The 22,951-nt window shown below is 40.0% G+C and overlaps 1 protein-coding gene across 8 annotated transcripts in view; it reads left to right on the forward strand.

The window, feature by feature from the left end:
* Positions 1-22,951, forward strand: part of L3MBTL3 (L3MBTL histone methyl-lysine binding protein 3) — a 117,132-nt gene that overhangs the window by 24,051 nt on the left and 70,130 nt on the right. For 5 of the 8 annotated variants that reach the window (XM_079940004.1, XM_079940005.1, XM_079940003.1 and 2 more), the window contains 9 exons: positions 5,704-5,815; positions 6,188-6,262; positions 7,703-7,862; positions 9,007-9,139; positions 11,018-11,102; positions 12,711-12,802; positions 14,745-14,849; positions 20,333-20,468; positions 22,350-22,441. In XM_079940004.1, the coding sequence (XP_079796130.1) occupies positions 5,704-5,815; positions 6,188-6,262; positions 7,703-7,862; positions 9,007-9,139; positions 11,018-11,102; positions 12,711-12,802; positions 14,745-14,849; positions 20,333-20,468; positions 22,350-22,441 (990 nt within the window). The remainder of the gene's footprint in view (positions 1-5,703; positions 5,816-6,187; positions 6,263-7,702; positions 7,863-9,006; positions 9,140-11,017; positions 11,103-12,710; positions 12,803-14,744; positions 14,850-20,332; positions 20,469-22,349; positions 22,442-22,951) is intronic. The other 3 variants (XM_079940008.1, XM_079940010.1, XM_079940009.1) reach the window with 3 other exon arrangements.

The raw sequence follows: 22,951 nt of genomic DNA on the forward strand, positions 1-22,951 counted from the left end.
TCCTTTAGCAGTTTCCTGTATCCTTCGTGATAAAGTTCAAACCCCTTAAGTTTACCACAAGAATTTTTTGGTGGTCTAGCCCCTACTTTCCTCTCCAGCTGCATCTCATTTCACTCCTCTGTGCCACCCTGTTTCCAGCCCAGCCAACTAGCTCACACCTTGGTCCCTTTTTACTGGTCCCTGTTGCTGGCATCCCCATTCCCCCCTTCACACTGGGCTAACCAACCCTTATATAAAACAGAGCACAAAATCTCCTTATTTGGGTGCAGTAGCGGAAAGAATAGAGAATTTATTCTCTGGTGGGCACTTAACCTATGTCTTTTAATTCTCTTATTTAACCCATTTGGGGGAGTTTCTGTCACTGTTGTCAGTTTACAGATGGGGAAACAGAGGCCCGGAGTGCTTAAGTCACTTGCTCAAGCAAGGTCAGACAGTGCGTTACTGGGAGAACTGGGTCTTAAAACCAGGCTTTTCTGATTTTAAAACTGATTTACTTACCACTACTATTCTACTAACAAGAGAAACGTTTTCATATCAAAAGAGATGAAAGGGAAATGTTACAGCAATTTAGAGGAGGTATTATGTTAGCTGGAGGGATCAGGAAGGCTTTGGAAGCAGATGTCATGTGAGGTTTAGGTGCCTGAAAATAGGTGGGAAGCTGTGTGAAGACTTTTGGGGGCAGGGATGGGAGGAGGGAGAGAAAGGGGCATACAGAAGAGGGGCTAGCATCCGAAAGTATAGTGTTAGGGAAGAACAAGTGTCCACCGGACCTCTTGAAAATATTGTAGTCATTAGCAAGACATTTTTACTTAAACAAACTTTGTAAACTTTACCGTTGCCTAATTTGTTCCTTTAAAATGCAAATCTGTGTTTGTAGATTAATATCTCAGGGCCAGCTGTAAGAACAGGCAGGCGACTAAGTGGTAAGGCTTGTGGAAAGATGCATGGTAGGGCTTGCTGTCCCTAAGCGATTCTCTGCCTAAACTTCTTATGATTTCTGAAATTTATCTGCAGAGAATTATTCCTCTGGGTTATAAGGATTTAGTCTTCCAGAGTCCCTCAGTAAAATGTCAGTACACTCCTGAGAGTGATAGCATCTTATCTCAAAAGAATAGTTGCCACTTAACCAAGAGCAAGACCCAGCACCAGTGATGCAGAAACCCAACTGGAAAATTCACTGCGCTCTTATTGCAGGGTTTTGCCTTGTCTTGTTTGACGTTCAGAACAGTGTAGTTACTAAATATCTTTGTCCTTGAAACAGATTGCTAAGTAGAACTCCTATTTCAACACTGAAAGTAATGAAAACAGTAATCTCAGCAGTGTCTTTTAATGATCTGTTATTAAAGATAGGCACAAATAGGCTAAAGATCCTTTGCCTCTATAAGCAAAAATAAAGAGAATGAATCAAATAAAAGGTAGTTTAAGCCAAGACAAACAAACGAAACCTTTTCAACCCCTTATATATTTCAGGCGTAATTGTTTTCTGATTGACCTACATGTATCCACTAACAGAAGTTACAGTGTCAGCTGATATGCTTGATTTGCTTAATAAAGCCCTTTTGTAAAGTTTATAATTTTGACATTCTTGATTGTAGAATGGAGTCAGTTGCTCATTTTTTATAGTGCTTTTTAGATGTCTAGGTTAAAAGAACTAATAACTTTTAAAAAAGTGATTATATCTAGTTTCTATAGTTGCAGCACCATTCATAAAAGCATTACCAATTTCAGAATTTGAGTATTTTATTGGGGAAAAAAATGTTAGGAAATGTGTCAGCCTTTCTGGAATTTCATCAGTGGAACTCAGTAATGTTAGCAGCACCTAACTAACAGCCTATGCTGTCCAACATTTTTTACAGTAGGAATATTGTGGAAGACAAAAAAATTGAGATGTCAAAAAATTGATCCCTGTGTCTTTTTTGCATATGATAGGATACTTTAAAAACACTTTGAGGTTAATTTTTTATTATAAGTTACAGGTGTACACTATAGTGATTCACAGTTTTCAAAGGTTATACTCCATTTATAGTTAATATAAAATATTGGTTATATTACACATGTTGTACAATATATCCTTGTAGCTTATTTTATACCTAATAGTTTATACCTCTTAATGCCCTACCCCATGTTGCCCCTCCCCCCCCCACTGGTAACCACTAGTTTGTTCTCTATATCTGTGAGTGTGGTTCTTTTTGTTATATTCACTGGTTTGTTGTATCAATATTTTTTAGATTCCACATATGAGTGATACCATATAGTATTTGTCTTTCTCTGTCTGATTTGTTTCACTTAGCATAATGCCCTCCAATTCCATCCATGTTGCTGCAAATGGCAAAATTTCATTCTTTTTTATGGCTGAGTAGTATTCCATTGTGTGTGTGTGTGTGTGTGTGTGTGTGTGTGTGTGTGTGTGTTATATATAATATATAGTATGTGATATACATATCTCTCTCACATCTTCTATATCCATTCATCTGTTGATGGACACTAGGTTGCTCACATATCTTGGCAATTGTAAATAATGCTGCTATGATCATTGGGTTGCATGCATCTTTTCAAATTAGTGTTTTTGGGTTTTTGGATATATTCCCAGGAGTGGAATTATTGGGTCATATGGTAGTTCTATTTTTAGTTTTTCGAGAAACCTCCACACTGTTCTCCACAGTGGGTGCGCCAATTTACATTCCCATCAACAGTGTAGGAGGGTTCCCTTTTCTCCACATCTTTGCCAACATTTGTTATTTGTATCCTTTTTGATGATGGCCATTCTGACAGGTGTGAGGTGATATCTCATTGGGGTTTTGATTTGCATTTCCCTGATGATTAGTGATGTTGAGCATCTTTTCATGTGTCTGTTGGCCATTTGTATGTCTTTTTTGGAAAAATGTCTATTCAGTTCTTCTGCCCATTTTTTAATTGGGCTGCTTGTTTTTTGGTGTTGAGTTGTATGAGCTGTTTATATATGTTGGATATTAACCCCTCATTGGTCATATCATTTGCAAATATTTCCTCCCATTCTGTAGGTTATCTTTTCCTTTTGTTGATGATTACCTTTGTTGTGCAAAAGCTTTTACGTTTAAATAGGTCCCCCCTTTTTTGGCCTTTATTTCCTTTGTTTTAGGAGATAGACCCCCCAAACTATTGCTATAATTTATGTCAAAGAGTGTTCTATGTTTTCCTCTCGAAGTCTTATGGTATCCAGTCTTACATTTAGGTCTTTAATCCATTTTGAGTTTATTTTTATATATAGTGTTAGAGAATGTTCTGATTTTTGAAATAAAGTAAGTTTGGTTAGAGTAGATTTTTAAATATTTTTCAGGGTTATAGGATGCCTTTGAGAATATGATAAAACTTATAAACTCTATCCCCAGATAAATATATATGTGCCCTTGGGCTTCCCTGGTGGCGCAGTGGTTGAGAGTCCGCCTGCCGATGCAGGGGACACGGGTTCGTGCCCCGGTCCAGGAAGATCCCACATTGCCGCAGAGCGGCTGGGCCCGTGAGCCATGGCCGCTGAGCCTGCGCGTCCGGAGCCTGTGCTCCGCAATGGGAGAGGCCACAACAGTGAGAGGCCCGCGTACCGCCAAAAAAAAAAAAATATATATATATATATATATATATGCCCTTAACCATAATTTTGCATATATTTCCTGAGATTTATCAACCCCTTAAGTCCGTCCATGGGTCCCTGGCTTACGGGAGTTAACTGTTTCCCTAAGTGCACTGCATCTTTACTTTGTGCTTAGACTGTAGGTCAGTTACTGGCAATAACTATCACGAGAGGGAAAAGATAACTGGAATTAAGTGTTGTGATGTGGGAATATTACCTTTTAACTTTGAAAGTATTGGAACCTAAAACTCCCAGGTGTCATAGGTCTGAATTTTGATTTGAAGATTCCACTCAGCTGTGTTCTCTTTCTCAGTGTTTGAAATGCCAAGGTATAGTTTAGCAGCAATTTGGAAATTTAAGCCACAGGACACTTTCTGTGTAATGTAAATGTTTTGTGCTATTTCCCACATTTTGTATTTGTCAAAAAGGTTTAAATTAGCATCAGCATATAATAAAAGTAAACTTACTTACCTGGGCTGATGCCAGTTTTTAAAAATTTTTCATTCAGAATTGATTTTCTGCCATAGTTTTTAACATCATCAATTAATAATCATGATGGCTTGGCTTTTCTACTCTTGCCCAGTAGATGGTACTGTCAGCTTTATTTTGAAATATTCTGGTTTCAGAGTTGGTCATTTAAAATTTTATTTTTTTTCAAAAAGTAAAGTTATTTTTAGCTCTTGCCCTTCCAATTGACTTTTTACCACCTCCTAAACAGACATTTTTAGGTGAACCCACTAGGTTTAGTATATACATGTTACCTGGGAACTTGTATCTGGAATATGAAATAGGGAGAAAACATTTTCACCTTCCGTAAGTATGTCACTTGTTCAGTCTAGAAAGCTTTTAATAATTGTAGACTATGTGCAGAAAATTGTTTAAGGTGCTATTTTCACCTGGTGGAAAGAATAATTAGTTGTAAATTTTGCTTATGATGTTTCTGACTTGTAGTCTGAATCTAGTTTGGTAAAATAAATCATTCTGTTGGCATGTTGACCAAATAGATTTTTAGATTGGGAAGTGGAAGGCCTTATTTAAATACTTCATATTTGCATGCTCATCTATATTTCTGTGAGAGATCTAAAAACTTTAAGCCGAAAGTTTTATAATCCTTTTGAATTTTGAACTTTCTGGGCTCTTCATCCCCTGTCAAGATTAGTGTCATTCTGTTTTATGGAAAAACAGAAGGAATACAGAATACAGAATAACTTTGACCTTCATGAAAGTGAGAGTAAACCTAGCTGTTTCAAAGAGAATGGGGCCCCTGCACACAGGTAGTGGTTAAAAGTCTTCAACACGTAAACTGTATGTCCAGGAGATTGCAGAAGAACACTTGGTTTGAGGCTCTCCATGAGGTGAGAGGAAATTTTCAATATTTGGGGTCAAAAATGCCCATGAAATCAAGATGCCCTTACTTTTTAGTGATAAAATTGGCCTGAAGCTAGTAAGCTTGTTCACATCTCATAGATATTACCAGTGGTTTAGTTTAGGAGGACTAGAAGTGAATGAATATAACAGAGAATTCTGAAGAGCGGTGAAAGAAAGAGGAGGTATAGGGCCGGGGGTCCCATGACTCATGCTTAGCCTTCCTTCCTCATATCTTGGAATATGGGGATAGGGACATGCAAGTCACAGTTTCTAGAATGATGATATTCCTGCTCTTTGAACTAGGTGAACTTGGGTGAGACAAGTTGATTCCTGGGAAAACAGTAATTCTCCTTTCACTAACTTTGATCATCAAATAAGCAGTAATATGAAACAAGAAAAAGTCTTAGCAAAAAAAAAAAAAAAAAAAAACAGTGTTTGAAATTATAAGCCATATAAGTGAGCTGGCAACTCCATAGGACAGTGCAGGGGTGGTTGTTTGTATCCTTAAGAAGTTCTTTGTTGCATTGTTCTGTTCTCCCTTCCTGAAATTCCAAAATTGGTAAATGCAAAGGGCTTAATAGTGGTAGTGGGCTTTTCTGGATATAATTGTTGAAATTAACTTTATAAAAACGTAGTTCATTTGCTTAAAGACTACATGTGCCAGCCATTAAATGATGACTTTTCTGAGCACTTTTGTAAATTTTGCCTCTTTCTACTGTTATCGCTAGTTCCGTGTAAATGAGTTTGGCGCCTTGGAAGTTATTACAGATGAGAGTGAGATGGAAAATGTTAAAAAAGCAACAGCTACCACAACTTGGATGGTACCAACTGCTCAAGAAGGTAAGAACAGGTCATCTGCATTGTCCTTTCTTTTTTTTTTTTGAAGAGTTTTAATGTAAGAATATCTAAGGTTTTATAATAGGCTGGAACTTTGAAAATCCTGGGTGATCTTTGTGTCACATATTCTTAGGTAAATTTCTATGACGAAACTGATATGGAACCAGCTTTTATATTTTAAAATAACTATAAAGTGTCTTCTTTCTTTATGCCAGATCTGTCGTAGCATTAGGTTAATTGGAAATTATCAAGTAAATCCATGTTGTGATAGCCTACCCAGGTGATTTAGCCAAAAGCCTGCCACTTTTTTCTCATCTACTCCGATGGTTGTAACTAACACCTAGATGCTGATGACTCCTAAATCTATATCTCCAGCCCCGACCTCTCCCCCGAGCTCCAGGCCCGTATTTCCACCTGCCTACTGGACATCTCCACCTGGATGTCCCACAGGTACCTCAAACTCCACATGTCTGAAATGCGATTCATTTTCTATTTCTTTCTCCCCTCCCCCCAACCTGCTTTTTCTTCTGTAGCCCGTAATATCAATTGATGGTAGCACCATCCACCCAGTGGACAAGCGAGAAGTCTAGGAGTCATCCTGAATTTGTTCTCTCCCAGCCCCATAGCCTGTTACCTAATCCTCTTGGTGTTTATTTCCTAAATACATCTCAGATCTGGCCTTTTCTACCTATCATCACTGCCACTGCCTTAGTTGAGGGCCTAATCACCTCTCACCTGAATTACTGCAGACGGGCTCCTAAAGAATCACTCTGCTTCTGATTTCCCCCAATTTACCCCGCACACCGAAGTCAGAGGACCTTGTGTAGATTGCTTATCTGACACTTCACCAACTTCTTATTGTCTCTTTAGCAAAACAGACAAAGATCCGGGTGACCCGCACCCACCTGCTTGCTTTGTGTCTTTGCTCTCTGTTCTGTTCTTTGTATGCTGTGTTCTGACAGGGCCAGCAGCACTGAATGACATAAAATTCTCCCAACGTATCATGAGGTTTCATACTTTCTTGCCTTTTGTGCTCATGCTGTTTCTTCTGGCTGGGATGCTGTTTCTCTCTTTGTCCAGTTGGTAAATTCCTCTTTGGCCTTCAAAACCCTGTTGAGGCTTTATATCAGAAAATCTTTCCTTGACCTCCCCCCGGGAAGGATGAGTCACTTCTTCCTCTGTACTACTTCTGGAACTTGTTCATGCTTCAATTATTGCATGTGTCACATTTTATTATAAATATTGGTTTTCTTGTCTGTCTTCTCTTCTAGACTGTGAGCTCTCTTGGGCAAGGTCTATACTGTCATCAGTGTCTAGCGTAAATTGGTGCCTAATAAATGTTTGCTGAATGAATGATTAGCCTAACGATTCAAGCAAAAGGAAATGTGAGCTCCTAGACAATATGGATAATTATGATTTAGGAGATCTTCTGCATTAAAAGTAAAATAGAAAGATGTTGATTCAGCCCATTAAGTAAAAGAGTCACTCATCAAAAACACGATAGAACATAGATAACCCTTTTAAAATTTTGTCAGAAAGATACAGCTGTATAGGAGTCTATGGATGGTTGGTTTCATCTTCCGAATTTAGTGACTAATGAAATTTTCTTCATTTTACTTTGAACTCTGTAGAAAAGGCCTTGGACAAGCTTTTGTTTACCTGTTCTGAAGAATTTTTTTGTGTGTTATGTAAATAATTTGAGTGATTCCTGTCAAGCCCATCCTCTTCTCCCTCCCAAGCGCTGTGTGGTTTGATCATGCATTCATTCATTCAACAAACATTATTCTTTTATTGTGTTGCTAACAAAATTATTAGAAGAAAAAGTCTAAATGTGTTTCGCAATGATTTCTGTCATGGTTTTAACTTTTTTTTCTTCTTTTCGTCTTCTAGTCTTTTCCGAGAAGACTGGGATGCCTTTCAGGTTGAAGGATCCAGTGAAAGTAGAAGGGCTTCAATTCTGTGAGAACTGTTGTCAGTATGGCAACGTAGATGAGTGTCTTTCTGGAGGAAACTATTGCAGCCAGAATTGTGCTCGGCATATCAAAGACAAGTAGGTTTTTGCCCCCATTCCATCTATAAAATGAGTTTTAGAGTCCAAGGTCCTGGTGCTTGGGAATACAGAGGTTTTGTGCTCTCTGATGTCTGTCATCCAAAAATATCTTTTTTCCCCCAGAGACTTTCCCTTTGGAGACACTTGGACCCTGATCCCACTACTGGACTGGTGTCTTTGGTCATGTCTGAACTGAGTTGTGCTGTTCACGTCCTAGCTGCAATACAACCTCTGCCTCTTTCCTTATAGCCTTTTGTTTACATTAATTTTATCGCTCCCCAGCCAAGAGTATTTAGATTTCTTTGGGCTACATACACATTTTAATGATACTCATGTTTGTGGAAACACACTTTTGTTTATATTTTGGGAGGTCTTAGGTAATTCAGCTAAAACTCCACAAATGGACTGAAGCTTCCCCTGACTGAGAATCCGCTGAATGGCCATAGTGAGTAGTGTGGTAGTTGTGTTACTGCTGACCTCAGGATGGACTGAGGATTCCGAGTCAGGGCCGTCAGCTGTGACTGACGGTGGTGTGACTGCCATTGGGAACTGTCTGACGAGGTCAGCTTATCACCAACAAGGTGTATTTCCTGTGCATACTCGTATACTACAAGTAAATGACTTGGCATTTTATGTTTGAGTGGAGTTTCCCATGTGTTTCAGTCAGAACAGGCTGGAGAATTGTCTGTTTTCGTTAGCCACCTGATGTTTTACAAAGTTACACTTGGCCTTTTTCAGTTGGACTTGGCATTCTTAATAATTGCTAGATCCTTGCTTTAATTGCCCCTGAAGACTAGAATATCTCTAAATAATCGATTCTTTCATTAGTATGGATGGCAGCTGTGGAAGACAAATAATTTTAAACTTGTTAGAACCTGTTTCACCTGTAGTGCTGGTGCCCTTTTAAAATTATATCATTAATTACATAATTATAATAATTATATAAATTAATACGTAAGCTGATTTCCACTTTCTGTCTTGACAGTGTTATACATGAGGGTGGTTTGAAGTGTCTCTTATCTATGATATGTACACCATTCTCCTGGTGGTTAAATATTTTTTTAATGAGTTTTGCGTTGCTAATTAGCATGCAGATATTTGATGGGTATTGTCTCCTGTCACTTTTTTGGGTTTATAAATTCAGCAGAGATCAGAAGGAAGAAAGGGACGTGGGAGAAGACAATGAGGAGGAAGATCCTAAGTGTAGTCGGAAGAAGAAGCCCAAGTTATCTCTGAAAGCGGACTCCAAAGAGGAGGAAGAGCGAGATGAGGAGACGGTTAGTACCCACAGGGCCGCGCCTTCGCGGGTAGCACCGCGGCCCAAGGCACCGGCTCTGGAGCCAGTTACCCGAGTTCACATGTTGGTTCCGTGACCTTGTTTTACCATCAGGAGGTTACCCACCTACCCTCTCTATGTCACTGTCCTCATCTCAAGGTGGGAGTTATAAATAGTAGTACCCCTTCCTCAGGGTGAAGAAGTAGGATGTTCTGGAATTTACTGCTGCAGTGAGAGAGGCACCAGGAGAACCTTCAGTTGCGCGAATGAATTTTAGATTCCTCTTGACAGCAAAATGCCAATCCCATTTTGGTAAATTGCAGACAGATCTCATAAAACGATGTGAGTAGGTATAAAATGGCAGATGAATGTCAGGTATATTTAGCTAAAACTAATTCACAATATGCTAATTAAAACATAAACATCCCCTCTCTAAAATATTTATTAGTAACTCTATATGAAAAGAGAGCTTTGAGGTCTCAAAGCATTTTCCTTAAGATCAATATTGAGCAACGATGATTGGCTAGTCACTGTTTTAGGAGTTGGGAATGCAGGGATGAATAAGACAGCAGGAAGACAGGGTTTCTTTTCTCAGGGACATTACATTCTTGTTAAGGGGACATAAAATTAACAAAATAAACAGGGGCAGTATCAACCTGTGCTGAGCGCTATGCCGAGAATTACAATAGGGCATTAAGATGATCTGACTGCTTTAAGTTGGGTTATCAGGGAGGCCTCCTAGGGAGGGTGGCTTGGACAGTGTGATCTGAATGATAAGAAGGAGGCTGATGTAAAGTTGGGAGTGAGAAGCCCCGTGGGGCAGTGGAATTGCTAGGGAAAAGACCATAAGGTAAGAATCCGTGTAGCATGTTTTGTTTAAGGAAATAAAGAAGACAAGGTAGTTGAGCCTTGAGGGCTAGGGGAGAATGGAGTAAGAGGAGGCTGAAGAGTTCTGTGTGGTCCAGGGCTTTATAGTAAACCAGAGTAATGGGTTTGCACTTTATGCTGAGTATGATAGGAAGCCATTGGAAAGTTGAAGGCAGGGGAATACTTTGATACGATTAATGTTTTAAAATGATCACTGTAGCTTTGACATGTGAGAGCAAGAGTAGAATCAGGGAAACCAGTCAGGAGTTCATTGCAGTGACTAAATAAGAGGGCTGTTTAAGACAGAAGTCGGCGGATTTGAGATAGATGCTAAAGGTAGGGTTGTCAGGGTGTGTGAGGGAAAGAGAGGAATCAGAGATAACCCTTAGCTTTTGGGCTTGAACTACGGACTGGCTAATCATGCCATTACTTGAGACTGGGAAGGCCAGAGTGGAGTATAGCGTCTAGAGTCCTTTGGCCGTCGTGAGTTTGAGATTCTTATTAGACATCCAAGCGAAGATCCCAAGTAGGCATCTGGATACATGACTGTGGAGCCAGGGAAGAGGTCAGGGCTGGAGATATGGATGAGGGATGTTCGGCAGACAGACGATCTTTAAAACCTAGGGAGAATGATTAGATAAAGAAGAGAAGGGGATTAGGTTGCAGGAGATGTCAGCAGGGGGACTGCGAAAGAGGGGCCAGTGAGGTGTGAGGGAAGCCAGAACAGAGTGGTCCAGGAGCTGAAAGAAGAAAGTGTTTCAAGGAGGTGGGAGCTGTATCTGTACTATAACAGAGTGTAATTCTTGGAAATGTTCTTATTTTGTAAGGACCTCAGGCCAAAAGCAACACAGTTCTCAAGTGACCTATATTCTTACTTTCTTTTAAAAGTTATGAAGTGAAATTGAAGAAGAGTCCAAAAAAAAAAATAATGCTTTCTGACAGCTCTCTAACTTTTCATCGGTGCCAATTTCATGAACTTTTTAAAATCATAAACTTTTCTTCCTTATTGTAGGAAAACAAACAAGATGGAAGAATCCTGAGGGGTTCGCAGAGAGCCCGAAGGAAAAGGCGAGGTGATTCGGCTGTATTAAAGCAGGGTGAGTTGATGAAAGGAAGATTTTATTTGTAACTTTATGAAGCTGAAAATATTTCACACAGGTACACATTTTAGTCTTAATTGTAATGCACACTATGGCAGTTAAAGGATCGTTTGGGGGTTCTCTTTGATTAAATTGTGTCAATAAAAATTAGAGTTTAGAAGAAGTAGATAAGGGGGAAAAGTGGAAATTAGCAACTTTTGAGTAGTGTCAGGGCAAACTTGAGACCACTTTCCATTATTTATTTTTCCATCCAGTAGATATCTTTCACTTACGCACTTTGACTAAAACCTCTGTTCTTATTCATTTCCTAAGGTTGTAGATTTTTAAAGTTTCCTCTCAACCATGACCTCCTGACCTGGTACCTTTTTTTTTCCTTTGTTCCTCAAGGAACACTTTATTCTCATGAGGAGTCTAGTCCTTTATGCTCATGAGGCCCTGCCCTTCAGTACTTGGTGGATGAACTCGCTGCCTTACTCATCGTGGACCTTGGGTCATCTCCATAGAAGCCTCCGTGTGCCCCACTAGGCTGTATCCAAAGGAAGGACCTGCCACATCTGCCTGGCCGGTCCTCCACGTTAGGTCACTGTACTTTGCACAGTCCCGTTCTGACCTGCCAGGCACATTGTCCCTGCAGATCAAGGCCTGAACCCAGCGCTCCTCTTCAGGGTTTGGCTGCGTTCCTCGCTCATTCTGCTCTTAATTCCTCAAAAAGAGTTTGAGATATTTCTACCTGCGTCAAGCACACAGCCTAACTTTTACATTTGGGGGCAGATGACCTTCTATCTTATGTCACTGAAATTAAAGGGAGTAAATTCTCAGTTACTCTGCACTCTGCCTCAAAAGTGTCTTTATCCTGACTCTCCCTTCCCCTTCATTTCTACTCTCAGGGCTCTGGCCCTTCTGTGACCTTGTTCCTTCAGTCATTTCCCCCTCTTAGGTGTTCCTTTTTTTTTTCCTCTTCATGAGCTTCATCATTGCCTGTTGCAATCTCATCCCCAAAATACCATTCCCCCAATTTTAATACCCATCAAGCTGTTATACCCTTCCTTTCATTTTCATTTTTTGTCAAATTAATCCCAAATAAAATTGATATTAGCCAACTCCGTATGTTTATCATTTATGTATTCTTTTGCTACTTCAATTTGGCCTTTGGCACCTTGATTCCCCCCTCCCCTTTTTTTTTTTTAATCTTGGAGAAAGATTAACAGTCAGTCCCTAACCACTCAGTGCACTGACCTTTTCTCAGTCCTCAACTTCCTGATTGCTTAGGAAAAAGAAATTTGAGCATCCTGCTTCTCGAAGAAGCTCTTACTTGCTATAGCTTCCATGGTACCGTTCTTTCTTGGCTTCCTACTGCATCTTCTTCATTAACCTTAAGTTCTTCTGCTTCTTTTCTCTACACTCATACCTGGATATACACACAGTTCACTTGTTAGCTCTCATTTCTTTGGAAGAGGAGCCAGGAAAAGAGATTGAGAAATACCAGCCGTGAAAGTAAGAGAAGAGCCAGGCCTGGGGATAGTTAGGGAAGTGAGAGTTCATAGCGTACCACTCTGATTTCTTAGATTTGGAAATTCTGTCATTTTAGTTTCATTCGCTTTTCAGGTTTGCCTCCTAAAGGAAAGAAAGCTTGGTGCTGGGCGTCCTACCTGGAAGAGGAAAAAGCTGTGGCAGTGCCAGCAAAGCTGTTCAAGGAGGTACAGGCCCTTCTAGAAACACTGTCCATAACGCTTCCCTGGAATTGGTACTGCCGTTTCTACTGTCTGTTTAGGAAACGTGACTTGGGATAATTTCTCAAACATATTATTTTTCATATGTGGAGGGGTGCCTCCGAGGGCAGCTAGCATTTATACGCACACCTTCCCCAGTGCCGTGTGCGTGAGCACACCTCATGCACGCACACGTGCGTGCGCGTGCTCTTTCTTCTCAATATTTACCAGGCTTTCTCACTGATTTTAAAAGGGATGTTTCTACTACTACTGAAAAACTAGTAGATGAAGAAGAACTAGCGTAAAATTTCATGTCAACATCGTGTCTTTGGGAGAATAAAAATGAGTTACTGTGGTTTACGTAACATCACAACAAAACATTGAAAGAGGGGTTACTGTATAACTATGGAAAAATATTTTATCATGAGTGAGTTAAAATCAATAAAAGTAGTTCTGAGTGGGAACTGCTGTCTCTGGGCTAGACCACGGGTCAGTAAACTTTTTCCATAAAGGACAATAGAAAATATTGTAGGCTTTATGGGGTATGTGGTCTCAGATGTAACAACTCAACTCTGTTCTTGTAATGAAAGTAGCTAGAGACAATACATAAATGAGTGAACATGGCTGTATTCCAATAAAATTTTATTTGCAAAAACAGGTGGTGGGCTGGATTTGTCCCTTAGACTGTAGTTTGCTGACCCTTGGTTTAAATGATTTAATTATATTGAATCATGGTATGTAATAGATCTGCCATCAATACTTTGTTATATATATGTATGAACACAGAGTTTTTAAGAAGTGGTGAGTATTCAATAAAATTTTTTTTAAAAGTGGTGAATAGTAAATGTTGGGATGATTACATCTACATTAAAATATTTAATATGTAATAGTAATTGCATATGACTTGTTCTGTGTAATTATTTTCTGCAACTTTGGTCCTTTGCAGAATAGACTTTTTTACAATTTTTTTAAAAAAGCTTAAATACAGCTAATTACTTGAATCAGTAATACATTCATGTGATTAAAACATGAAGGCGCTATAAGAAAATTGTATGCACATATAAGCGATATATAGACACAAATCCTCCCCTCCCTGTCTTTAACCAAATGATAACATATGTCACATACTGTTTTGGACTTTGCTTTTTGTCTATCTTAGCTTGGAGATTATTCCATCTCAGTTCATCTAACCACTTCATCAGTCTTTTATACTGATGCATCGTATTCCATCTTATGTTTGTTCCATAGTAATGTAAGCTGATCACTATGGATTGACATATATGTCATATATGTATGTCATATATATTACATGAGTATGACACGCATATATGTGTCAGTCGGTAGGGACCACCTTAAATTATCATGGAACAGATATAAGATGAAATGCTATCTGTATGTATGGACTATATAATATATATACATGAGTCTTTTGGTAAGTAAATGCCTTGGTGAATAACCTCGTACACCTCTCCTTTAGCACATATGTGGCTATCTCTGTTGGATAATTCCCCAGGATTAGAATTGCTGAGTCAAAGAGAATGTTCTTTTTTATGGATATCATGCGATTGCTAGAGGTCGTACAAGTTTATGTCCCTGTTAGCGATGTATGTGTGCATCTCTTTCCCTAGAGCCTTGCCAAAGCACTGCAACCAGACTTTTTGCTCTTTATCAGTCTGACGGGTGAAGTATATTTTACTGTAATTTTACTTTGTATGACTCTTATGGGGGAGATTGAGCATCTTTTTAAGTCGATAAGACATGTAAATTTCCTCTTCTGTCACCTGTTTATAGTCTTCGTGCATTTTTTCCATGAGATGACCCAGTGATCCTTTTCTTCTGGATTTTTAGGAGTTGTTTATGTATTTGGTTATATAGTCTTTATTGAAGAAAGGTGATCACTCACTAAAACTGCTGTCATTTTGCATTTTAGTATCAATCTTTTCCATATAACAAAAATGGGTTTAAAGTTGGCATGAAATTAGAAGGCGTGGACCCTGAGCATCAGTCTGTGTACTGCGTCCTCACTGTGGCTGAGGTAAGCTTTGCCTCATCTTTATTTTTAAAACAAAATAGTGATTATAGGGATTTAATAATGGGAAAAGGTGCCATTTGTTGAGTGCTTACTTTATGCCAGGCGCGGTGCTTAGCGTTTTGTAAACATTACCTCATTTAATCTTTGCAAGAACCCCTTCTCATCCCTGTTCTATAGATGAAGGAACTGAGGCTCAGAGAGGTTAAGTGAGGTATACAAGGCCACACAGCTTCAAAGTCGTAGAACCAGGATTTGACCCCTGGTCTGTCTGACGCCATAGGCTTTACCATACCATGTTCCTTAACATAAGGAACAGACCAACGGATATTTATATTAATTTCAGTATTTCAAGGTATCTCTTTGAAATTTTTCACGAAAAGATGTCCAAGTCAATTAGGTATATCTTAGTCCAATATATTACTGAAAGCTCTTAGAATTTTTTTTTTCCTTTGTGTGCTTCCCTCCTTGTTCTCCTCCTTGAGTCAGGGGTATGTATCTTTTAAAATTTTCCTCAAAGAATAAGACCATCACGTGTATTAGTTTTAGTTATCATAGTTTTCCTGCAGTGACTTAGTGGATTTGTAAGAAGTTTGGCTCCTACACAACACAGTCTCATCTGATAGCTGGATGAGGACAGTCACCATAAATAATAACATACCGTTACATAGTGTGTACCATGGGACAGATGCTGAGCTGAGTGCTTTCCATGTATTAGCTTATATGGTTCTCAGAACAATTGAGATTTATGAAAACATTCAGTAAGTATAGACTGCTTTTAAGAAGTTGGCTGTAAAAGACAAGGGAAACTTTTTAAGGGAGGGGTGTGTGTGTGTGTGTGTGTGTGTGTGTGTGTGTGTGTGTGTGTGTGTGTGTGTGTGTTTCAACACTTGGTTTTCAAGGAAATTTATTTTAGTTTGTCTAGTTTTTTTTTTTTATCATTACAGTAATGTTTGCTCATCCTGGAAATGTCAGCTGGTGTAAGAGTATATATAATTAAAAAACAGAAGTTCTGTGTCCACCCTGTTTTCCTCATTCTGTATCCCAAAGATAACGACACTTATGAGTTCATGGTGTTCCTTCCAGATGTTTTCTCTGCATGTAAAAATATGTATAAATATATTTTTCTCTTTTTTACATGTAAGTGATATCATACATAATATTATGCAACTTGCTTTTGTGACACTGTATCTTATATATTATATTATACATATATAATATTTTTAACCAGTGAGTAGTATTCCAGTTCACTGAATTGCTGCAGTTTACTTAATTGTTCTCATATTGATGAACAACTGAGTGGTTTTCACTTTCTCATTATTACAAACAGTGCCTCTGTGAGCATCCTTTTATATTTCGGTGTTTTTTGTTGGCTTTTTTAAAATTTGTTTTGTTTTGTTTTTTGCATAGTGAGTATGTCTGTAGGAGCCATCCCTAGAATTACCAGGTTGAAAGTTAAGGATGTTTAAATTTTGATGCATATTGCTATTTTGTGCTCCGAAAAAGTTTATCAGTTGTTAGATTGTCACCAAGAGTGTACAAGAATTTGTCTAAGCCTAAAAGATAGTTTTTTCTTTACTTTTTCTTGCTCTCTCCCTCATCCCTCCCTTTTTGTTGTAATGAGAAGAGACTGGCTAGAGAATGCTTGAATTCTGAAGAAGTCATTGGGGAGCAGAAGATTGGAAGGCTCAGAGAGAGCAGATAATTGACAAAGAAGGGATGGGAGAAGATGGGATCCAGAGTATATGAGGAGATCCAAGCCTTCGCCAGCAGGGGGAGTCTCTCCTTGGGTTCTGCAAGGGAGAGCAGGAAAGGATGGGTGTGGTGGGTGTGGGCAGGTTTGCCAGTTTGGAGGCAACTTCTGGAGGTAAAGCGTCAGCTGAGATTGAGGATAGAGATAGTGGGATTGGTAGCTGAAAGAGAGGGAGGAGGTTTAAAAAGGCCATTGTGAAGAATGGGAGAGGGAACTGGCCAGGCACGTCTAGAAGGATTGCTGTGCAGTAGGGAGAGTGCGGTAAACAGGTACATTTGATTCACGTTATTTATGGTAGTTATATTCCGTAAATACTACTGAACCATTGCACTTAGGGGAAATACAGGGTTAGGTTCCTGGGAGCCTCTGGTCACAACATTCTCGTCAGCCGATCAGCACTAACTTGTTTTATGTTTCTGTGTGAAGACAACCTGTATGTCTATTGTTGATTCCGTAACATTGAACTCATGGCCACCAGCGCTGTAACTTATGCCTGATGAAGCTTATCTGTTACACAGATCTTCCCTGTCAGGCACTTGCGGGCCTTCCTGTACTTAGGAACACTTCCTAGCGCTTCAGTACTAGGCTTAGGGCCGGTTTTTTTTTTTTTTTTGCGGTACGCGGGCCTCTCACTGTTGTGGCCTCTCCCGTTGCGGAGCACAGGCTCCGGACGCGCAGGCTCAACGGCCATGGCTCACAGGCCCAGCTGCTCCGCGGTATGTGGGATCTTCCCGGACCGGGGCACGAACCCGTGTCCCCTGCATCGGCAGGCGGACTCTCAACCACTGCGCCACCAGGGAAGCCCCTAGGGCTGGTTTTAAATAGCAAGATCACAACAAAAAGCACAAAACATGAAAAAACGTGACACTAAATAAGTAGGTAACATAAAGGACACTTGCTCGTAGGGTGAGGTACGAAACACGAAGGCAGAGCATCTTGCCTTGTTCAGCCTCAGCTGGAAACTCGCATGATGGGTGAGTCAGATTTTTCACCACTCTGTGCATGCACATGTCCCAAGACCCCACAAATATTATTTTGGGGTTACAAATGTATGTAATCAAGGTGAATTTGCAAATACGGAAACCATGAATAATGAGGATTGACTGTGTGTCATCTTTTTCCCTTAGCGCCAGTCCCTAGACCAGGTATAGGTGCAGACTGGGTGGATCCTTGGGATAATGGAATTTTGTCAGACAACATTTTAGGGCAACAATTTAAAATGTTGATAAAGTATTTTAAGTGACTGCTAAGGAAGGAGGCTCCAGAGAAAGGAGGATGCTAGGGAGAAGGTAGAGGAATCAAGGTGAGATGCTAGAGTTTTCATTGAGATTCAGAAGGAAGTGTATCGGGAGTAACTGGGTTAGCAAACTGAACGGATGTGTTAATTTAATCGTTGAAAGGCAACGCAGTTTCTGATGGGACAAGATCCATGGGAGAAGAGGAAGTGCAGGGAGAAAGAGCTGCGGTATTGGCTGAGTCACCCATGTGCCTGGTGGAACTACTCAGGATGGAAAGGAAGAGAGTGAGCCAATGCTTAGTGTGATGAGTGACAAGGGATGTTGGGGAGGTGGTGTGCAGGATGATGAGGGCGAAGTGGTGCAGCCACAGGGCACAGGCCTCAGAGGAGCAGGGTGGAGAACAGGCCCAGGAGCGTGGTGTGGCCTGAGGCAGGAGGCCACGCTTGGGCCTCGGAGGGATGGAGAGTAGGAGAAAGAGCAGCCTCCACTTGAGGGAAGGCTTCAGAGGGAAGAAGCAGATGTGCCTTTGAGCAAGGAAGTTGAGGGTGGAGGAGGCTGTTTACCAAAGGGTTTCGGAGGGCGTGAGCTATAGTAGAGAGATTACAGGGGGAGTAGTGGGAAGTTGACAGTGCATGGGGCAGAAGCTCAGAGCAGTATGACCCTGAAGGATTGAAGGGATAAATTACTGAAGGGGCTTGTTTCGTAGGCATTGACCAGAGACAACTGAGGGTAAGGCAGGGTGGGCCTGCCTAGCTCCAAGGATTGTAAGAGAAGCAGCCCCTGAGCTCCTCCTTGGCATGGGATGGGTGGGGGGCAGCCACCTACCCTTCTCGAACGATCGTGCTTCTAGAGACCCCAGTCTCGGCTCTGCAGGGTGTTCTTATCTCTCTGGGGGGAGTCAGCTTATTTTCACTTTTATATATGTAGCATTAATACCTTCTATTTTTTAATTTTTATTAATTTTTTTTTTTTTTTTTTTTGCGGTACGTGGGCCTCTCACTGTTGTGGCCTCTCCCGCTGTGGAGCACAGGCTCCGGACGCACAGGCTCAGCGGCCATGGCTCACGGGCCCAGCCGCTCCGTGGCATGTGGGATCTTCCCGGACCGGGGCACGAACCCGCGTCCCCTGCATCAGCAGGCGGACTCTCAACCACTGCGCCACCAGGGAAGCCCTACCTTTTATTTTTTTTTAATGCTAATATATAAGATAAAATATTTAAAAATCCATCTTTCCCTTTTGCCTCTTCTTTCCCACTTCTCAAAACAAATCATTGTTAATATTTGGCATCTGTCCTTCCAGACTTTTTTTTTACTGTGAATTTACATATATATGTAAGTATTTATATAAGTGTGTGTGTCTAAGTACATATACTTTTGTGTGTGAGTCCATATATGTATTTATATATGTGTGGGCATATGTATATATGTATACACACATAATAACATACATATACCCACAGAAACACACAAATACATACATGGACTCACATGAATATCATTTTTCTCACAAACTGTGACTCACTCTGTAAGTTTGTTCTGCCACTTGAACTTTAACAGTATGCCCTAGAGAACTCTTCATGGCAGTAACTGTACAGCTTCCTGATTACTTTGGGATTGTGAATTGCCCTGGCTCCGTGCTCTAATCTCAAGCTTCTTGTTCAGACTTCTGCAAGGCAGGTGCCCTGGAGTGGTTAGAGGTCTGATGTGGCGTGTGGTTCCACTTGAACACATCTGCTGTGCTAGTGGGAAGGAGACTGAGAGGCTGAACTGTCTTGAGAGCCCAAGGCCAAGTGTGACCCAGCGGAGGCCCCAGAAACCCACATAACCTTTTTTTTTTTCAACTGAGAACTCCCCCGAGTGGGGCCCTAACTTAGGCAGATATGTGGCATCAGCATTCGGCATGCATTACACAGAGTGAGTTTTCACTGGATTCCAGGGAGCCTGTCTCATCTGAGTATGAACTGGGGAGGCTTTTCTTTCTTTCTCCCCACTCTGCTACTAGTGGAGAGGAGAATAAGTTGACTTCTCCCCGTGTCTGCACCAGCCATGGTCTGGCTGGATATCGCTGTGTGTGGAGCTTTATAAAGGACAGAGAGCTAGCACTGAGCCAGTGCACGGCAGGGCACCCACTCCAGCACCCTGCAGGAGCTGTGCACCCTGTGCTGCCAGCTCCCCTTGGTAGCATGTGCTTGTTCAATGTAGGGAGTGAACAGAGGACTTGTCTGCATAGGAGAATTGTCACCCAGGATGCATGTGCTCCTGGTGGAACTGAGGATGATGCCAGAACACTGTAGCTCAGCTCTTCCCAATGTAATAGCCTTTGCTTTTAGATTTTGTTATTTGTTCACTTGTTTTTGTGGCTGTTAACAAGGGTGCTTTGATTAACATAATCCATATCATACTTGATATCCATGTTAATGTATTTTTGTACATGTGCAGAAATATTCTGGGCTTTTTGTTTTGTTTTGTTTTTTAATCGACCTCCTTTACCTGTTTCAGGTTTGTGGGTACCGGATAAAGCTGCACTTTGACGGATATTCTGATTGTTACGACTTCTGGGTAAATGCAGACGCTCTGGATATTCACCCAGTTGGGTGGTGTGAGAAGACTGGCCACAAGCTCCATCCTCCAAAAGGTATTGTCACTTTTTAGTTTCACATTTTATATTCTGAAACACTTATTTTCTTATATCTTAATTTAGATTTTTAAGAATTCAGACTTTATGATTATTCAGGTGGGCCCAAATTTAAGCTTATTGTTAATGATGAAAAATGTTTATTAAAGTGAAGGAAATTTAGGGCTTCCCTGCTGGTGCAGTGGTTAAGAATCCGCCTGCCAATGCAGGGGACATGGGTTCGAACCCTGGTCCGGGAAGATCCCACATGCTGCGGAGCAGCTAAGCCCATGCGCCATGACTACTAAGCCTGCACTCTGGAGCCCGTGAGCCACAACTATTGAAGCCCACGCACATAGAGCCCGTGCTCCACAACAAGAGAAGCCACCGCAATGAGAAGCCCATGCCCCGCAACTAGAGAGAAAGCCCGTGCGCAGCAACAAAGACCCAACACAGCCAAAAATAAATAAATAAATTAAAAATAAAATAAAATAAAGCGAAAGAAATTTTAAAAATAGGATCCTACTTAAGAGAATAAACTATGTCCATGTACTTACTTGCATGTCACATAACATCTGCTTGATACTTAATTTTGACTACAGGTTTTAGCTACAGATTTCTATTTCATACACACACACAACACACGCACAAATACATCCTTGAAATATGATTGAAAAGTTAGTTCTAACCTGTTTACATAGCTAACTGTTTACTGACATTTCAGTAAATAAAAAATCTTGAGAAATTATGCATTGAACTTACATATCTGAATATTTAGGAGACTGGAAAGGAGAATATAACACTGAAAATCAGTTCAGCTGGGGGCTGGACTAATAGCAGTTATTCTTTTATTATTAAATTCTTTATATTACAGTCTGCCAATGCTTCTGTCTGTTTCATGTATACAAAACATCCAAGAATAACAGATCCTGTCTTTTTCAGTTCATCCCTAATATATTTAATAATTTCTTATTTTCTTCCTTTTCATATTACATTCAGTATTTTTTGCTTGATGTCAAAGAACCAGGTTACTAGTTTGATATTTTTGGCCTGTCTCAGGGTTATTGGGTTTTAATGGACAAGCTCTCCTTTGGTTTTAAGTGAAAAATTAATGGCAGAATGGCATTTTCAGATAACTGAAGGATCAAACAGAAGCACCTAGAAAAGTTAAGGATGAAAAAGAGAATCTGTAAGCCTTTGTATAAATTGGCCTGTTATACATGGTGAATTATTAGCTGTTCCTTTCACACCAGCCTCTGGACTTTGATGGAAGTAGAAGCGAGCACATGAGTAGATAAAATTAAATGCTCAGTTTCCTTTTTGAAGAAAATGTTGGTTTTACCAGCATTAAACATGAAATTGTGAAAATTAAGACAAGGACGTTTCCATTGTTGTAATTTGCCAACATGCTTACTTCATAAATCTTGAATTGTCCTTCTTGTGGTGACAGGCCAGAAAGATTTTATCTGTTGTTATTACCATTTTTTCCAGCTTCCCACTTGTTCCTACAAGTTAGTCTCCCAGAGTAGAACGGGTGAGGGAAAAACAAAGAACTCAACTACTCTAGCTCACTGCTGAGGAATTCTACCTAAATACTGGTAGAAATGGTCTGGTAATAAAAAGAAGTCCATCTGAGTACAATATATGTTTGCTTTCTTACACCTTTTCTTTTCATCCATTACCATTCATTCAGAATTGAAAAGCATAATATAATTTGTTGGAAATCAATGCCCTGTGTATAAAAATACATAGATATAAATTATAAGTTAAATACTGTCTATTTAAAGAGTCACCTGATTGCTTGATTTTGGCATGTTGGAGTTACAGATAAAAGTAGGAAGGGAAAGCTAAAGTGTGAAATATTTTGGTATTTTACTGTGTGTTTATATGTGCTTACCCTAGGGTATAAAGAAGAAGAATTTAATTGGCAGGCTTATCTCAAGACATGCAAAGCTCAGGCTGCTCCCAAGTCATTATTTGAAAATCAGAATATAGTAAGTACCTCCAAAATACTTCTCCTTTCACAGGAACTGGCTTTTGAGTGTTTCACTAGATAAATTACAAGGGATAACAAGAAACTATAATAAATTTTATAGCTTTGGTAAATACAGTGCTCTTATCTTAATTAAACTTTAAAATTAGCTTAAAATCATCCTGAATAAATATCTGTTTTTGGCCATAACATGGCTGTCTTTTTTTGTTAAATAATAAAAGGCAACATAGTATAAAACCTAGCTATAATTTACAATTAAGGTGCATAAGAAAAATTGTGACATTTCATTGTTATTGTCACTCGGCTTTAGGAGTGCTGTTCAGATGGGATTCACATAGTGAGATGCATGTAGCCCCATTTAGGTTTGCATGCTAGGGACTATCATTTAAATCTTCTCTCCAGCTTCTAGCACTGTTCCGCAGTGTAACAGAAGCAAAGTCTGGATGTGTTTGTATTTTCCACTTCTTGACCTGTTGGCATCTCTGAGGAGGCCTGATATGTTAGTCTTCTT

The sequence above is a fragment of the Stenella coeruleoalba genome (genome assembly GCF_951394435.1).
Source record: "Stenella coeruleoalba genome assembly, chromosome: 12".
Lineage (NCBI taxonomy): Eukaryota > Metazoa > Chordata > Mammalia > Artiodactyla > Delphinidae > Stenella > Stenella coeruleoalba.